This window comes from Lycorma delicatula, chromosome 12 (genome assembly GCF_047948215.1).
Source record: "Lycorma delicatula isolate Av1 chromosome 12, ASM4794821v1, whole genome shotgun sequence".
NCBI lineage: Eukaryota > Metazoa > Arthropoda > Insecta > Hemiptera > Fulgoridae > Lycorma > Lycorma delicatula.
In genome coordinates, this window is record NC_134466.1 from 48,524,426 (window position 1) to 48,549,416 (window position 24,991).

Below are 24,991 nucleotides of genomic sequence, written 5' to 3' on the forward strand. Positions count from 1 at the left end.
GCAGAGAAGTTAAAAATCTGCTTTAATATACCAGTTATAGAAATGCACAAATAAAGAATAATGCTATGTGATACAAGTCACTAAATGAATGAAAATAGACTGTAGAATAACATATTTTCAGTACTAGAGTGACAATAATTGAAAGGAAATAAATGGTGATAAGTAATAAGAACATGCATACAAAATGAACATGTATATAAACTATTTTTAATAAAATAAACAACTAAACTGAGCTGAATATTTTGCTATTTCATCAAATCATTAGTGAGAGGATCAATTAGGTGGTGACATTCAAGTTAATGGTTTGTTGTCATTAAAAAGGCAAGTGAACTGTTCTGATTGAAAAGTTTTTTTATACTTAATTTATTCATTTGTAGCATTGCAAATGATTAAAAGAAGTTATACTTGCTTATAGGAGTTCTAAACACAGATAAAAAATTTCTAAATAAGTACATCATAGAAATGGTTAAAAATTATAACCACTAGTGATTTAATAGTCATAAAATAGATGAGAATATGCATGATGTGACAAAGAATTATCAGTTATTTATTATCAGTTATTATTTGGGTGAATGTAATAAATTCAAAAGTATATAAATACGATTAATAGTTAATAATTTTAATGCTTTATTGATATATTCAATAAATTTCAAGAAGTAAAATCACATGCAGGTTTGATGTTTCTACAAATCATTATGGTGATGAAACATAGTAGTACCTTATGTAATTAAAATTAAGGCAGCTATTCTTTGAGGAAAAGCCACCTACTGCCAAAAACATAAATCCAACCCACAAGATCATTTGCATAATTTTTTTTTGGAATACAAAGTAATTTATCTCATTTGCAAAGATAATTAAAGCCTCCTACATTGAGACTTTATAACAACTTCAATCATTAACCCAAAATAAAAGGTATGTCATATTTACTCTAAGATTTACATTACTTCACAAAAATTGTAGACAACATACCAATGTTACAAACTCAAGCCTTTACCATATGATTTGGTTGAGGAAAAAATCAACCAACTTGCAGCACTGATTAACAGTAAGTGAATAATTAGATATCTATACATCTTAAAAAATTCCTTTCTATTTATAATAGTTCCAACAACAACAAAAGTGCAAAACCCCACTTTCATATTATGATAACAAGTAATAGATTTTGAAATTATCTAAATGATGATGGAAATTATATATAAAAATGTTAAAAATTATAAAATCTGTTATAAATATAAAAAAAATTATATAAAATCTGTTAAAAATAAAATATTTTTTTTTTTTTTAAATTAACATTACTAACTTTCTAAATATATTTTTTATATAAGAGAATTATTTTATAAACATTAATATTTTTTTTTATCTAAACCAAGTAACTAAATTAAGTTGATTAATTTATCAATTCATTACTAATTTAATTTAGCATAACTAGATTTTGACAAGTCACATTTTAAATTAAGTCAATGTTTTATCAAAATGAAGTATACTGACTGACATTCAATTTTTAATAAACATTTTGAATTACGTAAAATATACAACAATAAAATGTTGGCTATAACACAACAGGATACAAAAATAAACAAATATATTATATCTATTTATTTATAAATGAAAATGGTTTTAGTTAAAAATTAACTGACGTACTTGTATGTTTATGAATATACGTGTATGTTTGTGTGTTGAGTGCACATATATGTGAGTATGCATTGCTAAAAAAACATACAAACAGCAATAACACTGAATAATAAGCTTGTCTGGAAAGTTCTTAAAATTATTAATATTTTTATTTTTTAATATATAATAATCTCTGATAATAATTAATATGGCTTTTACAACTGGTAAAAATATACCAATTTTTCTGTACATTATTTTAATCAATGAAATGTAATAACAACTGGTTGTTAATATATGCTTTTAGGAAAGAAGAATCTATTTCATGACTCTTGATGCAAAAAATAAATACTCAGAAAATTAATAATTGGAAAATACTTTTAAGCATTTTATCTTGGGATTGAGTTATAATATTTTTAATTATAATTTTTCTATAATTACATGAATTTCAATACATTTACTTAGCTGTGAACAATTTTCTTGATTCTGATATCAAAGATTTTTACCATCTGTTCTTTTAATTCATAAATATCATTTGTGAAAAAAAAGGAATGAACAAGTGATTAGTCAATATTTCTCACTTGAAAGTTTGGTAAAACATCGATGTAACGTAAACTGTAGGCAAGTTCATTATCATGAATTAAGCAGACTCCTTGCATCATTATTTGTTTGATATTAATAGATACAATATTTAAGTATTTATAGAAATTATAGACATTTATGATAACATGATATGTAAAGTTGGTAAAACTGGTATAAATTAAAAAACTTAAATTTATAGCTGATGTGTAATGTAAAACGCTTACCAAACTAAAATGAGCGATCCAAAATCGACGATGCAGGAAACTACCATCCAGCGTTATCCTCCTTCATGACAACGCACATCTTCACATCGCTGCCTTAACCATGAAGATTCAAGATTTTCATTTGAAAATTTTTAACCACCTCATATGGTCCCAACCTTGCACCTAGTCGACTACTTCCTCTTCTTGCATTTAAGTGGCTTAGTGGACAACAGTTAGAAAACAATAAGAAACTCAAAACTGCTGCTGTCAATTGGTTCAATTCCCAGGCAGCAAACGTCTGTGCGGAGGGGTTGAAGAAGCTGGTGCAGCGTTATGAAAAGTGCTTAGAACTGAATGGTGATTATGTGGAAAAGAGAAGTAGATATGTAGTAAGCTAAAACGGTAAGTAAAAATCTTTTCTCACAAGTTAATTTTTTTTAACGACCAAACAGTCCTTACTTAATGAATATGCCTCGTATATATTATTCATAGAAAATTGTACTTGCTAATTTTTGATAAATTATTTTATGTACAGGAATGTTATCTCCATTTTATGATGCAGGAAACTACCATCCAGCGTTATCCTCCTTCATGACAACGCACATCTTCACATCGCTGCCTTAACCATGAAGATTCAAGATTTTCATTTGAAAATTTTTAACCACCTCATATGGTCCCAACCTTGCACCTAGTCGACTACTTCCTCTTCTTGCATTTAAGTGGCTTAGTGGACAACAGTTAGAAAACAATAAGAAACTCAAAACTGCTGCTGTCAATTGGTTCAATTCCCAGGCAGCAAACGTCTGTGCGGAGGGGTTGAAGAAGCTGGTGCAGCGTTATGAAAAGTGCTTAGAACTGAATGGTGATTATGTGGAAAAGAGAAGTAGATATGTAGTAAGCTAAAACGGTAAGTAAAAATCTTTTCTCACAAGTTAATTTTTTTTAACGACCAAACAGTCCTTACTTAATGAATATGCCTCGTATATATTATTCATAGAAAATTGTACTTGCTAATTTTTGATAAATTATTTTATGTACAGGAATGTTATCTCTTCCTGCCACAACTATCCAGAGCTTTGATTTGAACAATATACATCATAGGAGAAATATGAAAATATAATATTTATCAACATTTATAAATTATTACAAAAAGAAATCATGATCTTAAGTACTAAGTGTCTAAAAAAAAATATTAACTAACAAATCAACAAGCAAAATACTTAAAATTAAATGAGACTTAAATAATACGAAGGCTGTTTTTTTTTCAATGTCTGATATTGTGCCTCTAAGTAAACAAGAGATAGGTGGGAGGCAGATCTGCACATTGAGCGAATGTGCCACCCTCCCCACCACAACCTTTGCCATTTCCAGCTCCATTTCAGCATGTACCATTGCTGAAATCTATCGCAGAATGAGCCTAGTGTATAATGAAAACTTTATGAGTGATGGTAGTGTATGGGATTGGTGTAGGAAATTTAAAGAAGGGCAAACAGACATCCATGACGAAGGTGGGCAAGAACACTAGTCCGTGACTTCTGTATGCTTGGTAGAGCATGTTGAAGAATTTGTCTGCGATAAATGGTTTACAATGTGAGTTTTCTGCAATAATCCCAGAAATTTCAAGGTCTTCTCTGTACACAATCGTGACTAAAGACCTAAGATACCGGATACTGTGTGCACATTGGGTCCTAAAAATGTTGTTTGATGATCACAAAACACAACAAATTTTTTTTACACAACGAATGGCATCAGCCTTAATGTTTCTCATACATTATGATAGTGAGGTCTATTGAATGAAGTCTATTGTTACTGGCAATGAGACTTGGATCCAGTATGACAATCCAGAAACCAAACAACAGTCTAAGCAGTGGATGCACACTTCTTCTTTAAAAAAGCCGAAAAAGTTCAAACAGACACTGAGCAACAGAAAAACAATGGCTACAGTTGTTTGGGAACGTAAAGGTGTCTTGTAGGTGGATTTTATGGTGCAGAGAATAACAAAGGAAGTTTATTCTTAATTTTTACATCGCCTTCGCACATCGATCCACAAGATATAAAGAGGCATGCTCTCATCTGGCATGGTATTGTTTTAATCCATGATAATGCATGACTGCACTGTGCCAACATGACTCAAGACCTTCTCAAACAATTCAAACGGAAAGTTTTCCCGTTTGGGAGGTTTTCCTGACCATCCACCATATAGTCCAGACCTAGCACCTAGCTATTTTCACCTCTTTCGAGAATTGAAGGCATGGTTGGGTGGGCACAACTTCGTCATCAATGAAGAACTTCAGGAGGTTGTCAAAATGTACCTTACCTCACTGGTAGCAAACTTCTTTGAAGAAGGCATTGGAAAGCTGGTGCCACGATATATAAATGCCTCAATCATTTTGGCAATTACGTAGAAAAATAAGTTAGATACTACTCAACTTTTAGTAAATAAATCATTTTGTTATGTCAATGTGTCTTTTTTTTACAGCCTATCGGATGTTGAAAAAAAAAACAGCCCTCATGTTATTAAATATTACTTATAAATTCATGAAAATACTGGGAAAAATGAGAGACATCTGTCATATCTGACTGTAACCTTATCAGGACAAGATACACTTATACATCTTGAAATGCTTAGCAGATGATAAAAGATAAAAATTTTCCATTAAGACAGCAGATAAGTAAATTTAATCTACACTTATAGTAAATTGATTTAAAATGAATAAAAAAAAACCTTCTAAAATTAGTACTCGTAGTATGAGTATTAATACTACTAATGTAGTCAAATAAGTAACTCTCATATACCATATACCAAGTTTTTTAATTTGTTATTTGTTAAATAAGTTAAATTATATTTAAAAAAATTTCCAGACAAACCATGTAATACAATAGACATGAAAAATTTATCATGTATTTATTGACAATATTTAAACAATAAAATAATTTTATTTACTGATAAATATACACGTTAATAATTAAACAGACACACACACACACACCCACACACACACATGCACATTTGTAAAATATATTTCACCAGAAGACTAACTTTATTATAATAAAACAGTAATAAAATAATAATAATAATAATCATGAACTATATATAATTAATCTATACTTTAATTACATGTACAGGCACATCATTTTTTTTTAAATTCTTTAATTAATTATTAAATAATTAAGCTTCAATATTAGTGTATTACAAATAACAAAATATAAACCATAACTCTCTCTGTCTATTTTTGTCTATTTTATATATATATATACATATATATATATATAAATTCTATCACAATACCATGGGTTATCGCCCTCCATTTGTTCTGTAAAATACAACAATTAAAAAATTACATTTAAATATTAAAGATACTTATATATTTATAAAATTACATTTAAAACATTTATTTATTTATTTATGATAAAATTTTTGTATACAAATTTATCAAAATATAGTAGAAAGCCTTCTGGATCAGAGGCATCATTTCCACTCTTTCGTCAATTAGGTAAATTAGAGCTTTCCTTGCTGTTTTATTTATTTTTTTTGGTGTTTGTTTAGTAATAGAGAAGGCCCAGTCATAGTTTGCTATCTTAGTCACTGCATACTTTTCTGAATTACACTAACAGCACCACATTGATTTCATTATCTCCTTTATATTGCAATGCATCAATCTTAATCTGTTTCTTAATTTCAGGATATTATAAATTAAAAGAACATAATATCAATAAAATTATTTACAATATAAGACTGAAAGAATCATGATTAAATATTGACTTTTTAAAATTTTAAATTGGACATACGTATGCTAATTATGTTTCATATCATTGCAACTAGACGCTAGTAGTGAATTAGTGAACAGTTGAAAATGGATGTTTGGAGTTTTTTGAATAATGGAAAAACAGCTGTTATCCTGTTGAAGAAGATGGTATTTTACTAGGAAGTAAAACGATCATAAAATGAAATTATGCTACAGTGATTGCATCTAGTGGTGCTGTAATTTATGTGAACTCCAGATGAAAGTTAGCCATACATATACATATCAATAACTGGTTTCAGAATTCATCAATTTTGTCTCTTACCATGATAGGATTCATATACTATTAGAGTAAACAGCTTATATCAGTTGCATGGTGTGAAATGCAGTTGAAAATAAGTAAAGCCACTGTAATTGATTGGAATAGTTACATGTAAGAAGTATTTGTGGATGCAATAACAAGGGGATCAGTTGTCAAAATAAGCAGACTTTTAGTCTTCAACAATACAGCACCAGTGACTAATACATGACATAATAAATAAGTGCAACATATTAAATTAATAGAATATCGTCAAGAATATGTAAATAGAAAAACAGATCCCTTCCCATTAAAATTTTCGTTTTTACAATTTCCATCAATTTAAATTATTTTAATTTTGTTTAAATAAAGTTGAATAAGTAAAAGTTAACAAAATGCATATATTCTCTTAATAATTTCATAAAAAATAAACTTCCTAGGCCCTTACATAGAAAAATGATCAAAGTACTAAACAAAGCTATTTTTTTTTTTTTTTATAGAAACACTGTAATAATTACTTTACATTAACACATAATTGTAATGATTGTAGGCAATCTGTTATGAGTTTTTAAAATGCATTGCAATTTTCAAAGAAAACAAGTACCTGATTCCAAGCTTACTAGTAAAATTAAAAAGCATAGAGACATAAATGTTATATGGAACTAGGTATTATACATACCAAGTTCACAGAAATGCAAGGAATACACTAGTTTACATGATATCAGATGGCTATACTTGTTTTTTAACCAATTTTTTATGCTGAATTCAAAAATGCTATCAGTTTTTTGTCTATCGTGTATAGTTTTTTCACAATTCGATTATATTGATTTCTAACGCAACAGCAGATAAGGGAAATTGTTAGAGGGATATTTTTCTGTAAACAGATATGTTGGCACCACTTCTGATCTACTTACTTGTATATCGCTTACAGTGATTGATATGATTGCAGTGTGCATATTTTTGGAGTTATTGTTCGATTAGCCTATTTTGAGTGGAGTTATAAACAGGCTATTCTTCATTTTTACCAGTGTCTTTTATATTTTAAATAATGTTTACATGTAAGCACAAGAACAACCCCAATGTTTTTTCTTACATTTGTGGAAATTATGCGGTGCTTAAACAAACAACAGACATAAAAGACTTTATGAAAAAATTATTATACTTAGTTCAAAGTGAAACTTGGGAACCAGGACAAACCGTGGACACCAAAAAAGGTTTGCCGGTATTGTGTAGAAAGATTAAGCTTATGGATTAAATGTAAGAAATCATGTATGCTGTTTGCCATTCCTATGGTGTGGAGAGAGCTTAAAGATCACCTTTTGCTATTGCTATTGTTTATTGCTATTGGACTGTTGCTATTGTTTAGTTGATGTTAAATTGCAATTCAAACAATAAAAAACAAACTGCGTATCCAAATATTCCTTCAGCTATCAGGCCGATTGCACATGGAGAAGACCCTCTTCCTCCAGTTGATTTAGAGGACAAAGCTGAAGATTATGTTGATAGCAAAATATCCCAAACCAAATCTGATGAATACAAATCTGATGAAGATATTACTCCAAAAACTACCAAGCTGAACTTAACAATCCGATAGCAGATTTGAATTTACCTAAATCATCCACAGAATTACTAAGGTCCCAACTTAAAGATAAGAATCTTTTAGCACTAGTCACATTTTTCATGGTACAGACATACAGAAAAAGAACTAATTCCTTTTTCTCACAGGTTCCTTGGTTTTCTGCAGTGACATAAACAAGTTAATGCTATTCTATGGAACTGAACATGATCCTACTCAATGAAGGCTTTTTGTTGCCTCCGTCGAAAAGAAGTCTTAAAAGCATAATGGAAATGTATACGCATCAGTCCCTTGGCCCATTCAGTTACAATAAAAGAAACATTTCAAAATATGCAGATATTATTAGAAAATATTCAATAAAAGAAACACAAATTCTGTGGTGATTTAGAAGTAATAGTAATACTATTAGGTCAATAAGGTGGATACACAAAGATGACTTGTTTTTATGTGAATGGAATATTCGGGTAAAGGAAGAACATTAGAATGTGAGAGTTTGGTCAGAGAGAAAGCAACTAATGCCTGGTAGCAAGAATATTTTGCATGAATCGCTCATGGACCGACACAAAGTGTTACTTCCACCATTACACATAAAATTGGGCTTAATGAAGCAGTTTGTACCAGCTCTACAAGATAGGACCTGCTTTCAAAACCTATCAATGAAATTTCCTTTCATCACACAAGAAAAATTGAAAGCTCAAATTTTTGTTGGACCTCAAATCCATAAATTGATGGTCAAAGATTTTCAGAATACAATGAATAGGAGAGAAAAAGCCTGGATTTCCTTCACATCTGTTACTGAGAATTTTCTAGGGAATAAAAGTGATCCCAATTATAAGGAAACTGTTGACATGATATTGGAAAACTTCAAAAAGCTTGGTTGAAGAATGAATGTTAAAATACACTTTCTGCACTCACACATCGACTACTTTCTAGAAAATCTCAGGCATTTTAGTGAAGAGCAAGGTAAATGATTTCACCAAGATATAAGAGAGATGGAAATGCAGTATCAAGGAAGATGGAATGAAACAATGATGGCCAACTATTGCTGGATGTTACATAAGGACAGTAGAGAAAAAGCTGAAGGGGGAAGTCACTTATGAGAAAATTTGTAAATTAATGAACTTTTTTTGTTTCACTGTTCTCAAAATATTAAGACAATTTTTAATAACATTTATCAATAACTTTTAATAACAATATGTCTAAGAAAAATCTCTCTACATAAAATGATGTTTAAATGTACTAATTATTTTACCAATTAAAGTTATCACAAAAATAATCCTCTTGTTAAATAAAATCCTGATGTAATACGTAAAAATGAATGTTATTTTTGGAATAAGCACTAAAATCAAATGTAAGACCACCTGTTTTTAAAAAATCATCTGACAAAAAATTTCATAATGCAGATTGGTAGCTGCGGAAGTTAACATCATTAATTTAAGAGAAAGCAATACTAATTGGTGGTTATTGTACCCAGATGCTTTACAAGCAGTAATTACAGCTATGTGATACAACTAGATGATACTATAAAGAAAAAATTAATTTACACATTCACGATATGAAACAACTCAATACATATTATAACATGTTTGCGACTCAATCAGGGTACTGAACGACTGACAACTGAAAATGTTTATGTAATTTCAATTTATTAGTTTAAGAATATAAATAAAATAAGACAAATCAATAATAATGACAATAAGAATAAGAATAATAAGCAATAATGATAAAGACAAATCCGCAATAAGACCAAGGTCATTATCTTATTTCTTGATGTCACATCTAGGGTACCTAAACACTAAGACAATAAGAATAATAAATAACTCACAATAATAATCAGAATAATAACAATAATGACAACAGCAAACAATAATAATAATAAATGTCAATAATAATAAGCATTGATTACTTACAAAACAGAATTTAAAGTAATTGTAAGGATTTATTTACTGGTAGTTAAATACTGAAAACCAGAATTCAGTCTCGCTGATAAAGACATTAGCATGACCACTAGTCTTAACACTTTTAACCACTAGTCTTCTATTAACAACAATAGTACAATAGATAACACAAGTAAAATTATTTCACTGCAAATACCTTTGCTGTTTACAAATAAAACTACCCTAATAATTTATAAATTAAATTTAGTACATTATCTCTTTCATTTATAGTCTAACAGTAACTCATTGAGCCACTTCTTGTTTTCATGTACAGGAATTACTTGTGACGTCACCTTAATTGCATCGAACTTGTACGTACTAGAAATTCACTCCTTCACTGACCTCCTTGAAGAATACTCTTGCTTCAAACTTACATAACAACTCCTCGGTTAGAACTCTCTCACAGAACTGATTTCAACTTATCTTCCCTGTAGTATTTATACTCCTATCCTCTTGACCTGCAGGACCCAGTTGAGCGCGAAAACGATCAACTGAGCCCTTTCATTTTCTACATACATGCCCATGCATTTCTACTCTGAGTCCAGTAAATCTTCTCACAGAACATGTGTTTAGGTGTGTCAGTGGGCAGTATTACAAAGGACGATTGTTAAACGGACCTGTTTTACTAAAAAGGTTCCTTTTAGCCCCTTTCTGGATTCCTCCCATTACCATATTTTTTTATTTTATTATATTTTATTGGCAGGAATTCATTACTCAGGTCCATTACACCAGTCTTGTTATAATATATTAAGTCAGCCGAGTATGAGAAAATACATTATGATACCTAATATTTATTTATTTATCCTCAAAGATTAATAATAGGCTTATGTCCAGTTACAATTACATTATGATAAATGAATTTTGTAGTGTAAGAAAAATGCCAAGCCCAATCAGGATTCAAAAACTTCCTGACAAAAGCTAGAGATGAAACTAATCCACTGTGGAAATCGGCATTAATTTAATTAAATTATTGTATTTAAAAAGAAAGATCTTACAAAATAAATAAAAATAATATGTGTTTTACAACATAAAGTGGGCAGAAGAAGCTTACCTGTTCTATTATGTACAAGGATAAAGCTTTGAAACAGCCTCTGGAATGTTCTCTTGCGTTTTTGACATTTTTGTACAATGGCCATGTAATTCTGGACAAGTAATTTCACCTTTTTGTATTTTAGTAGCAGTCAATAGCAAATCATAATTAATTTCATCTGTTACAACTGAATCTTTCCTAAAAAATTAAAAAATTAGCTGAATTACTTTTGGAAGTATAGATTACAGATAAAGTTAAGTAATGGTTAGGAATATACATTTTACACTAAAATATATGAGAAATATTCCAAAATGTATTACTGATTGGCAGTTAAGAAAAGGAAAGAAAAAAATTTTATTACATACTTAAGTTATTTACACATTACTTTTGTTAATAGTCACTACCAAGATTCAGCCACTTAATGTATTACAACAACAACATTTTTAGACCATCATCAGTGAATTTTATCACCATGAAACCTAACCAGTTACTAACCTTATGTGCTGAGTAATTAGCCATACTTTAATGTTTTGATGAAGAGATGTTTTAACTTGACACAAAGTTCAGCTTTTAGGAGATAGTTCAAAATATAACTGCTTAAGTGACGCAGAGCAGAACTGGTAGAGTATGACCTGCAGAGTAGGGCTATTAATTATAAACCTCAGGATCCTAATTTTGATCCTAATTTTATGTTTTAGGTACTTATTTCATAATGTCTTTTGAATAATTGTGAACTCAAAAAACTGTTTTGTATTGTTAACTCCAACGTGGTAAAAACCCCAAAAAGTATACCTTTTTCATGGACATTCTCAGCGATATTCACAGCAGACAACAATGAGCAATTTTTAAAATGAGATACCATTCAATGATAGCAATAGGTTTCATTTTGCTGGTCATATATATCTACATAACATCATTATATATACTAATGAACAAATATATGTTTCTAACTAACCAAATGTAATAGTCTGAAAGTGAACATCTTTTGTATTCCTTCACACAAGGAAGACTAGTAGGGCATTTTTTCTTTTTGAATTCTACTGTAATGTCACACAATTATTTAGTTATTGGAATTATACAAGAGTGTCACAAATTAGAAGTGATAGAGCCATATTTTAACAAAACAGTATTCCTCTACTGTGCTAACAGAATTGTTCATAAATTTCTGGTTCCAAAGTGCTGAAAAGGAAGTTCAAGTGAAACTATGGTCAATTAGCTCTGGTGTCATATTCATTATACTCTTTCAGCTTTCAAATTGAGAACCTTTCAGTGGCTCGTCAACTTAAGGATTCAGAAATTAAAAGAAGCCAAATCTAGAGTAAAAGACCCTGGCAACCTAAGGGTTGTATTTACTTGGTTGTATTAACTTCAAGGTTGTATTTACTTTAATACAAAATTCTATCAAAATCAATCATGAAAAATGGGCAGAAGCATTTTCATGAGTGTCAGTTTTGCGACTCCCATACGCCAAGTCTCTTGTAAGGAAATTCATCATGAAGACAACAGTCAGTTCTTAATATTACAATTAGTTAACACTTTCCCCTTCTGCCACAGAAGTAAAAGAAAACATGGCTACATTTTTCAGTAAACTGAAGTTCTATTGTTTTTAAACTGATTATACTATATTTCAATTTCTGTAACTCCCATCTTTATCACATTAACAAAGACCACGGAATCTTAAAAATTGTTTTACTTTGAGTGTCATCAACCTTTTGGCAAAACTTCACACTGTAGAATCGTTCAGTGAATTCCATCAGTACACAAAAAAATAAATAAATTGTAAAGAATTAATTCAACATACCCAAGGTAATGAAACAGGCTCTGATCCTTACTTAATGATTTTGAGTATGATGATGAGTAGATGGAGGAAAATATTGAAATTGAATGAAGACAGAAAATTTTTTTTTAAGAATGGTCATCTGGAAAATGGAAACATTAGAAATTTGTATGCAGACCGAAACACACAAAGAACCTTATCAGTCCCCACAGGTGGGGATGTGAAAAGTGAGTGGTCTCATTTTGAAAGGAGTTGCACAGGAAGTGCTGCAGAGGAAAAGAAGGAATAGAAAGAAAAAAGATTTGAAGATATGGAATGAGGATATTGAGATAGCATTAAAAGGAAAAAAGAAAGCATACATGCTGTATCTTCATACTGCTGTATATAGAACAGCCCAGAACTATGAGGAATATAAAATAAAAAGAAATTATGCTTAACTGGTTGTGCAAAAACCTAATCGTGATGATTGGGAAACATTTATCAGTCATTTAGAGCATGATTTACATGACAGACAATCATACGCTGATAAAGCTATTAAACACTTACATAAGAAGAGAGAGATAATGTTTCCTTAAATAATATAATGGAAGAGGAGTGGTTATCATTTTATAGGAACCTGTGGTATAAATGGAAATACTAATTGATGAAAATATAGAAATTGTTGATCTAATAGATATTGTCAAATATATGCAGCTCTCAAAGATATGAGGAAAAGAAAGCTCCAGGACCTGAAGAACTTCCATCAGAATTATTTAAATATGCTGGTCAATAGGCAAAACTTTGGAAGCTCCACTTTCTCAATTTGTGTTGGACTGGTGGTGTTATTCCTCAAGAATGGTTGGATTGTTCTTATTTATAAAAAAAGGGGACTGAAATGTTCACTCAAACTATCATGGTATTACTCTGTTCTTTATGGAATTAAAATATATTCTAAAATAACAAAAAGAATACAAATATTAGTGTATTCATTAATTACAGAAGAACAATGGTCACAATACCACAAAGGTCACATGGATAACATTTTTATATTGTAGCAATCAATTGAAATAGATGAGAATTTCAACTAGAAACCCACTTGGCATTTGTGGATTTAAGGCCTTTGAATGTGTCAACAAAACAAAATTATAGGAAGTAATGAAAGAGATAAAAATACCACAGCATCTTATTTTTGTTATTGAAAATTTGTACAGGGAAATTCAAATGAACCCACCAGGTTGGTCTAGTGGTTAACGCGTCTTCCCAAATCAGCTGATTTGGAAGTCGAGAGTTACAGCGTTCAAGTCCTAGTTAAGCCAGTTATTTTTACACGGATTTGAATACTAGATCGTGGATACCGGTGTTCTTTGGTGGTTGGGTTTCAATTAACCACACATCTCAGGATTGGTCGAACTGAGAATGTACAAGACTACAATCATACATATCATCCTCATTCATCCTCTGAAGAATTATCTAAACGGTAGTTACCGGAGGCTAAACAGGAAAAAGAAAGAAAAAAGGGAAATGCAAATGAAGATTGTTGATGAAGGAAGATATATTAATGTGAGTAGAGGTGTCAGGCAAGGCTGAGTTTGTCGCCGATATTTTTTTATTTGTACATTAACAATTTAACTGTAGAATGAAAAAGAGAAGCACCTTTGGGGGAGCAAATAAGTAATAATTGTTTCATAAATTCCCTTTTTTATGCTAATGATTTGGTTATATTAAGTTAACTGAAAGACAAACTCAAGTTATTTGTCTAAAGATTTACTAAGATAGCTGGAAAATATAACTGGAAAATTTCCACCACAAAAACCAAATTTACAGTTTTTTTGGCAATGAGCCTGTTCGATTTAAAATTGTAATAAACGGTCAGATTTTTGAACAAGTGACACATTTTATTTATTTAGGATGTAACAATTTTTATTTAATAAGTAATGATTTAAAAAATTTTTGGGAGAACGATTATAAGAAATTAAAAAAATAAAACTCACATTGATACCATTACAAAGTTTTATAAAACATTAGCATTGCCTACTCGTCTTGGACGATGTCAAAAAAGAAAAACATGCTATCCATTGCATTCTAAGAGGAAGGTAAAAGATCAGAAGACCGAGATTATGACGGGTAGAACATGTCTAAACCTAATCCTTGATGGCAGATTATAACGATACACAAAATAAAAATGTGACAAGCAAATGTTAACATAAGCATTCACACGTCAGCTACCTTCTTTTTTTCTTACAGTTTAGCCTCTGGGAATCACTGTCAGATATTACTTCAGAGAATGGATGAGGATGAAACATATGAGTGTAAGTGAAGTGTAGTCTTGTACAGTCTCAGGTCGACCATTTCTGAGATGTGTGGTTAATTGAAACCCAACCACCAAAAAACACCGGTATCCATGATCTAGTATTCAAATCCATATGTAAGTAACTGCCTTTACTAGGATTTGAATGTTGAAACTCTCGACTTCAAAATCAGCCGATTTGCAAAGATGCATTCACCACTAGACCAACTCGATGGGTTACATGTTGGCTACCTAGCAGCGACGTATTAGCCCTGAGAGACTAAAAAAATTATGAAATTCTACTCTTGACTATTGACAAACTGTATTAATATGTTGGCTGCAGTACTAATTATGTACGTCCTATATGAACGTTTATGGTGAGGTGACCTATTCCCTCTTGATTTCACTTTTGTACAATAGATGTATTTTTTCTCTATCCAACTCATAATTTTTTTAATGAGTCAATTCTAAAGATTATATTCTGATGTTAGAAGGATTAATTTTGTACTAGACCTGGGTGTCTGGTACCACAGTATTTGAATATAAAATTTACAAATAGTTCTATCATGACTAACAGATAGTGTTAGAATAGACAAAAACTTACAATATATGAGTCTTTTTTTTTCTGTTGAACCTCCATAACCAGTTAAGGTATTACTTCAGAGAATGGTAAGTATGAATGTAAATTAGTGTAGTCTTGTGCAGTCTCAAGTCGATCATTCCTGAGGTTTGCGGTTAATTGAAACCAAACCACAAAGAACACCGGCATCAACAATCTAGTATTCAAATCTGTATAAAAGTAACTGCCTTTACTAGGATTTTAATCTTAGAACTCTCAACTTCAAAATCAGCTGATTTGCGATGACGAGTTTACTACTAGCTCAACCTGATAGCTTAAGACATGAATTTCCTGTAACACACCAATTGTAACACAAATACTGGGCAATAGAGACTTGTAACGCCCAAAAATTACATGCAATAAAAAAATACTTCAGCTGATTATCAAAGCCTAAAAACTAAACAACAATATATTTAAGATCACATTTAAAATCAAAGTCATTCATATTAATGAAATTTAAATTAATTTATAAATAACAAAAGATTATTAAATAAGATAAAATTTACTTACATGTATTTAGGATGCGTTTGTACAAAATTTCTTATCCAAGATGCAGTTGTTAATAAAGAACCAGATGCCCTCTTCTGTATTAATTTAAGATATTGCTGTATTGTACAGTGTGTATCAGCATCAACATCCATTACACTGAGATAACTGTTTATTAATGGGATTAAACCAGGAAATTCACCTTCCTTGAAAAAAAAAAAATGAAAATAAAAAATTCTACTCCAATGCCATTTCAATAAATTAATTTATTGTGAGAAAGTTATTTATGAACTGAAAGAAGAAGGGAAAATATATCCATTAGTATCAATATTTCATTAGATTTTTAAGTTTTTTGGTGCTAATATTCGAAAAGATTAGATGAGATGAAATTTTAGACTGTACAATCCAGCAATTTAAAATGTCTTACATGCTGTTTGTCTGTTATAAATACATGGAATACTTTGATAATTATTCAAAACTGCAGCAGATGGCAGAATAATGAATAACTAAATGATAGTTGACAAATACTAATTTTTATATGATTCCTATAAAAACATAATGAAAAAGAAAGACATTACACAGTGATTAGATATTTGGTATCAACGATCACATCCCACATTTGGTTGTCCAAACAAGATCACATTAGAAATTGTAGAAGCAATATTGTTTAAGAAGATTGCCAAATAAAGATGTGTAAGAGTGCTGAAATTGTAAATATCTTGATTGAATGAGTAAAATTCTTTTAAGAACATATGAAATGAAAAAACTAACACCAAGGTGTGTGCTGCTGTGTTTCTTCACAATCAATGATAAAAGCAGAATCATATTGCCACTGCTAACCGTTATTAATGCTGTTATCCAAATTCATTTCTGTATTAATTCATAATTACTGATGAAAAATAGATTCATTACTACTCGTATGAACAGAATTATCAAAAAACAAGTAAAAGATAGAAGTGCTCCAAAGAAGGCAAAAATCATTTCATCACATCAGATGCAAAGGTTACAACAACTGTGTTTTTTTGTGATGTATAATGCTTAATATTAAATAAACCATTTTGAAAAGGGTGAGTATTATTTTTCATACAGTACTATATCAAATCTCTGTCTAAATTACATTCTATCAAGACATAGCTAGACAGTTTCTGCAAATGAAATTTAGAAAAATAGAAAATTGAAATTGTATATTAATATTTCCTTTATCAAAATTAATAAAGCTGTTCTTGATATCAAGATTTATTTACTTTACCAGTACAAAAGTCCTAGAGGTAAACAGTCTTACAATGCTAAGTAAGTATATCTTACAGTTATTTATTAATATAAATGTGAAATTATACATAATAAAGAGGGATTAGTACAATATCAATATACAAATTTGGCAAATTTGAAGAAAATAAAAACTAAATACTTAATTTTCTTTATTATATACATTATTAAATATACATGTCATTATACTAAAAGAAAATTCTGTTTTCTAAACTTCTTTTACGCATACCATGCTGCTAATTGAAAAAATACATGAGTTAATCGGCAAATCAAAATGTCACTGAAAAAAAAAATCCTGTTACAATCACCATATCCTTAATTTAAAACATACTGAATGTAATATCTTTCTTTTCTTTTTATCTTATTCTTAAATCTTTCTTTCTTTTTTATTATTATATTTTTTATTATATATACAAGTATATTTATTAAATTTCATATTGTAGTCAAATATTATTCGTAAGTATTTACAGTTATCAACTCATCTGACTATTTGTTCTCCTATCTTTATATTCATATCAATTGGTACACAACTGTAATAGTTTCCAAAAGTTACATTAAGAGTTTTATCAATATTTAAAGAAATTTTTTTAACAGAAACAACTCGTCTTACTTCATTTATTATTCTTTTTGCAATATTCCATATCACTCCATCTGCTATTACAACTTTATTATCAGCATCAGATATAATTGAATCAACAGGCATTTCTTGAAGCATTTCATTTACATAAAACATAAACAAAAGTAGCCCTAATACTGTGCCCTGGGGCATTCCAGTATTTATAATGCAATGCTCACTGTGTTGTTCAGGATTTTAACTCTCTGCTGTCTATTGGTTAACTAGGTCTGTTTAGTTTATGCATATTTCCTCTAATTTCATTAATTATTTAGGTTATTTAGAAGAATGTTATGGTTTACAGTATCAAACGCTTTTGCCAAATCAATTTAAATGTTGCTACTAATGGCTTACTTCTGTCTAAGTTGTTGAAGATTATATTCATGTAACATAATCCTAATATATGTATAATAATAATAATGAGAAACTAAAATGAAAATTTTATACATTCAACTAGATGTAATAAAACATACTTTTAAATATTAATCTAAGTAACATTGATTTTCATTAGTAAATGAAAACAATCTAAGACAATAAGAAATCAACTTTTTTCACACATTATTAGAAGATAAATAATGTTTAAGAAGAAAACTATGCAATGTTAAATTAAATTTTTTTTTTTTAATTTTATAACAGAAAGATTTAAGAATAAGATAAAAAGAAAAGAAAGAAATTACATTCAATATGTTCTAAATTAAGGGTATGCTAATTGTAACAGAATCTTTTTTTTTGTAGTAACATTTTGATTTGCCAATTAACTCATGTAGTTTTACAGTTAGCAGCATGATATACATGAAAGAAGTTTAAAAAACACAATTTTCTTTTAGTTTTTCATTTAACAAAATTATATAATCTGTAGAGCAAATATAGTAAAATATGAGGGTCAACCAAAAAAAAATATAAATTTTGATGCATGGTCTGAGGAAGAACACTGAATGTGGCGGGGCATTGCAAGTAGTTAAATACGTTTGGAGCGGAGCAACTGGCCAGCCACACTTGCAGATTACGTTCCCATATCAGTAGCAGAATGTCTGAGCAGGAGGTACCACTGTTCTTTGCGCAATGAATTATAATCCAATTTCTTGTCAATGAACGTACCCTGTCAAAAACTAAAGTGTCTGATTGGGCTAAAAAATTTTGAAGTGGCTGTGTTGCAGTGGAGAACAAAATTCACGAATGTCATCCTGGGACCTGCATCAATGATAACACTCAGGCCATTCATGACCTGTGGAAGGTGACCACCGCATAACCATTGCTGATATTACATCAGAGGTGGACATACATGTTAGGAGTGTACATACAATGTTGACAGACACTCTTGGATACACCAAAATGTCGGCAAGGTGAGTTCCACATCTCATCACTGAGGCATAGAGAAATGTCTGGAAAGACAACTGACAGCAGCTTATGAACTACTTTGCGTTAGCAGGAGAGGCATATTGACCTGCGATGAAATTTGGGTTCACCACTACACCTGGAAAGCAAGAGAACGAGTATGAATTGGTGGAAAAATGGGAAGAGGACGCCTGATCAAGGCTACGAAACGTTTGTCAGCTGGAAACATTTTGGCAACTTTGTTTTGGGACTCAAAAGTATTCTGCTGATTGATTTCCTGCATGAATGAAGGGTGATAAATGCAGCATACTACTGCTTGGATGACATGAAGGCTGCTTACAGTAACAAACAACACTGGCAACCGCTTCATTGATTCAATAGTGATGAATGGTTCATAAGCAACCAGGTCTTAATTGTCAATTCTATGAGATAAATGGAGACAAAACACCGTACGAGACATGTGTGTTGTATGAATATCCTAAGGAGATAATTCTGCAACAAGATAATGCTAAGCCCTGACACACATTGCATGTGATTGTCGAGGCTATTGTGAAGTTGAAATTTGAATTTATTCTACTCCTCCATACACTAACCAGATTTGGGGCAACCTGTGATTTCCACTTCTTATCACAATTAGAGGATAAAAAGTACTTATTTCAGCACAGATAATGAACTAAAGGACACAATGAGGTGTGAATAAAAAAGGACCAACCGCATTCTTCACTGGCACAATGAGAAAACTCATTCAATGTTGGGAGATATGTGTAGCTGTAAATGATGATTAAATGGAAAAATCAATGCTTTTATTAGAAATACAATTTACTTTTATGTCATATTTGTTTCACTTGACTATCTATTTTCATTTGAGAGTTATGAATGAATGTGCATTATTTTACTTTAACCAACACTATTCGTACAAATATTTAAAAGAATGTAATTCATTTTCACTAATAATATTTTCCAATAGGCTAACAAATCTTTTAAGAATTTTTTTTATATTTACTTACTCAGAATGCATTTATAAATAATTGTAATAGGAGAAAAAGTAAACTTGTTTCCCATTAAGTGAAACTTTTATTTTTTTTAATTTACACACAGGATGCAATTTACTAAAAAAATCACTCATAAAAAATAAAACTTCAAACTATATTCTTTTGATATTTGCATTTTCAATTTAAACCAGAATAGTTATTTAATCATTCTTTGTAGAAAATTAAATGTTTTTTGTGATAAATTCAATCAATAAAAATTTCAACTTTTACAAAAATTTTTTTAAAATTTCAAATCAAGTGTAACTTACTTCAATTTATGGGAACAATTATTATTTTCTGATTGTTTATAAACATGTTTCACTAAAAGATTGCGGGGACATGAAAAAAATAAAAGATAACATTTGAAATTATTTTCATATTGACTGTGGGTTCCGTTCAGAATAATAAAACAGATATACAGAGATATACTTGATAATCAGCTTATAATAAAAAATAAAATATGAGGGTAAGTTAACTATTATCCGCAACTTAGTTATATTTTTGTTTATGTTGGTAGTACTGTCGTGTTGCGTAGATGACACATGTGTGGTTTAATTGTTGTTCTGTCTGTGCAGGTTTGATGCTGCTAGGTTAGTTCCATTATTGCTACCCTGCCGTTAACCATGGCTGCTCTACTTTCTGTTTGCATCAAAGAAGAGCAACGTTCAGCGATCCGTTTTTTGCGGTCGGAAGGTGTATCAGGGGCCAAAATTCATTGAAGACTTTCAGTACAGTACAGGAACAGTGTGTTACCGCAACGGAGTGTCTACAAATGGATTGAAAAATTCAAAAATGGTCACATAAGTGTTGCGCATGATGAAGGAGCCGGACCACCATTTACCACCACAAATGAGGAAAACACTGAGCGTGCACATGACATGGTTTTCTTAGATAGACGAGTAACTATTGATGAAGTGGCACATCATCTGCAAATTAATCACGATTCTGCCTATGAAATCATCATGGGTCTCATAAAGTCTGTGCAAGATGGGTCCCAAAACAACTCACACAGTTGCATAAACAAACACGCTTCAACATCTGCCAAAAACATTTGGATCGCTATGGTAACGAATGGGACATCTTCTTAGACAGAATCATCACCGGTGACAAAACATGGATCCATCATTACGAGCCAGAGAGTAAACGGCAAAATATGGAATGGTAACATCCAAATTCGCCCTGCAAAAAAAGTTCAAGACCCAACCATCCGCAGGAAAAATGATGATGCTTACGGTTTTTTGGGTCTCACAAGGCCCAGTACTGGAACATTATGAGGAAAGGCGCATGACAATAAACAGGCATGACATTACAGTGAGATGCTTACTGCCAAACTGAAGCCTGCAATTTGAAGCAGACTCCGAGGACTGCTGTCAAAAGGTGTGTTGTTGCACGACAATGCCTGTCCACATACTGCTGCCCATACTGCTGAAACACTCCAGAAACTCAAATTTGAAGTACTGGCTCATCCTCTCCGTACAGTCCTGATTTTGCCCCTTCTAACTACCACTTGTTTAGTACACTCAAAGAGGCATTAAGGAGCCGTCGATTTACCTCGGACGAAACAGTGAAAGAAGCAGTGCATTCCTGGCTCGCAGCTCAACCGTAAACCTTCTTTTATGAGGGCATCAGGAAGCTTGTGCAACGATGGACCAAGTGCGTTGAAATGCAAGGGAACTATGTTGAAAAATGATATACATGTAAGTTTCCTATTTGTATTACAATAAAATTTATAACTACATTACGGATAATAATTGACTTACCTTTGTAAAAAAAAAACAAACAAAAAACTTACTTTTCCATTGATAATATGATCAATTGTCATAGCAGTATATAATTCTGGTGATTCTGATGAACAGCTATGACACTGAGCAGTTGCATGAGGTGGTGATACTTGTGTTGTTATATCTTTTCTAAACCAAAATAATTCTTTTTTAAGTGCATCTCGTTTTTGAGCCTTTGTCATATTTTCATCAACCTTTAATTAAAAAACATATTATTATTAAAATAACTATTACTTATTTACTTTTACAACTGCAAAAGGCCAACTATAAGAAATGGATGATAATGAATTTTACAGAATGTAAAAAATCTCATACCTAATTGGGACTTCTGGATAAAAGGATTGCCATGACGAATTTACCAGTCCGTCATAGCAATCGAAAGAGTGGCAGGAGTTGTTAATAAAATCAATTCTGCTATATAATATTGATCTTGCTTATTTATTTTATAGCAATGATTATTGTTACAGATAAAATGGTAAAATCTTAGAAAAATAAGATTTATTTATTAGATTAAAATATAAAATTGTAGTATATTAAACAGATGGAATGATGTTAAATAAATAACTGAAGATACTAAATACAAAATACTAAAACTAAATACAAAAGATACTAAAATACTAAATATTTTTATAAAATATTTTTTTATTAAATATAAAAAATTATTAACAATTCAGAAGAAAATAACTTGAGCTCAAAAATTCAGTTCTTTTTTTAATTTTAAAATTAAGTTAAAAATTCATACAGTAATAATTGTTCCTCAAAAAAAAAAAAATTGTTTTATAATTTAAAAAAACGGGAGAGATTTTTTTAAATGGTTTGGAATTTTATTAAAAATGGGAATGGAAGCATAATATATCATTCTTTCTCATAAAGTAAACTATTGCACTGTTGAGTTCTACGAAAACAGTTCCAATTTTATAGACATGAATATTATTTTTTAAGAATAAAAAGGTATTCTTTTTATCAAATACCACAACATTCATAAAAATAAACACAAGGAGAAATTAATTTTTTTTAATTTTTTAAATATCAGTTTATGATTCATACTTATGGTCACCTAAAAATGATCTGACAACCCATTTTTTATTTTGAAAACCCATTTTTTATTTTCTGATTTTTGAAGAAGCCTTATAAGATGATTTATATGTAAGCGTAATAAATATTTTTATTAATATGAAATCTGTTCAGAAAATAACCAAACATTTTTAAATAGACACAAACAGAGATATTTAGTGATGTGTGGTTGGCAGCATTGTGTTCTGCATAACCTCCTCCGTAATCACTTGTTCTTGGATAACTGATATCTCGTTAAGTTTTTGTGTTATTTTTATTTAAGTGCAACATGTTAAAGTATTAGTAACGATTATTATAATGCGAGATTTTTTGATGATTGAACTTTTGTCTCAATGTCATAGCAGTAAAGCCAGCTTTCGTCCGCCGTTATGATCCTGTGCATGAATGTTTCATCATCATTAGCTTGTTCAAGAAGTTGCTAAAAAATATCCACTCTATGTTCTTTCTGCTGTTTGGTCATCAAACAAATAACAAACTTTGCTGCAATTCGATGATGAATGTTCAATTTTCCAGTCAAAATGTCATGGCACAATCTGATTGAGATGCTAACCACTTCTACAACTTATCTGACAGTCAATCAGCAATTTGCAACATCAGATCATTGATTTTCTGAATGCAGGTGTCATCAGTTGAAGTCGAAGACCTTCCTGGTCGAGAGTCATTTTCAATTGACTGACGACCACTTTTAAATCGTGAAAACCATTCATAAAATTGCGTACGACCCAGAGCATCATCTCCGTAACCTTGTTTCAAGAGTTGAAACATTTTAAGTTTACATTTTATTGTTGCTCCTGAAAATTGCACATTACAAAAATCCCTACTAACACTTAAACATGTTGCACTCAAATAACAATAACACAAAAACAAAACGAGATATCAACAATCCAATAACATGGTTATGTGGTTATAGACGAGGTTACACGAAACACAATGCTGTCAACCACACATTAAATATCTCTGTTGGTTTATAATTAAAAATTTTTGGTTATTTTCTGAACAGACCTTGTATGACTAACATCCCTTGTGTTAAAATTGAAGTTAATTTTATTTGCCAGGCAATTATTTTATTCAAAGTACAACTTTTTCAAATTTTTATTGTGATCTGGCGAAGCACTTCAAATTCATTCAAAAGCAATAGTCAGTTAATAATTTGAATTTCCATTTTGGCTAATTTCCTGAGTATTCAAGTTATTATATTTGTTACCAAAAAATTCATAATTATAAAGTAAACACTAAGACAAGTCTGTTTACAGAACAAAAATTAGTTTGTACCTCAAAATTCATCTAAATAACATTTTCAAAATAATGATACATGTATAAGAATATAAACAAATCAATAAGTCTTTAAGCTCAAACTAAGAATAACAAATTATATATGATGATATCTTCTTATCTTCTTCACAACTTCTAATAAATAAATGTTATTTTCAAGTTGCATTTTTAATCATACTGTACTACAGAAAAATTAACAGCTACTGATAGTATGCAAAAATATTTAAGTGAACTAAGAACTATTCAGCCAGTTCCTCATAGATAAATTTTACAGAGACTTTAACTATTTTATCTAAAAAAAGCTTTTAAATATTCCCATTTCCTTTTAATTTTTTTTGTTATATATTAATTTTAATTAATAGTTCTCTGATAATGACATATTTACGTTGAAAAGAACTTATCAGATAAATATCTGATAAATAAAACATATACACTTCATGTTTGGATGATTCATTATTCTTAATATTTCAGAAGAAGAAGAATCTTAATTGGGC

The 24,991-nt window shown here is 30.3% G+C and overlaps 1 protein-coding gene across 1 annotated transcript in view; it reads right to left on the reverse strand.

Annotated features, from left to right (window-relative positions):
* Positions 1–5,189: 5,189 nt before the first annotated feature.
* The window catches only part of Gclc (glutamate--cysteine ligase), a 144,642-nt gene continuing 124,840 nt past the window's right edge, over positions 5,190–24,991 (reverse strand). The window contains exons 10-13 of the mRNA XM_075379801.1: positions 22,163–22,345; positions 16,150–16,331; positions 10,999–11,175; positions 5,190–5,707 (exon numbers count right to left, since the gene is read on the reverse strand). Of these exons, the coding sequence (XP_075235916.1) occupies positions 11,007–11,175; positions 16,150–16,331; positions 22,163–22,345 (534 nt within the window). The 3' untranslated portion in view covers positions 5,190–5,707; positions 10,999–11,006. The remainder of the gene's footprint in view (positions 5,708–10,998; positions 11,176–16,149; positions 16,332–22,162; positions 22,346–24,991) is intronic.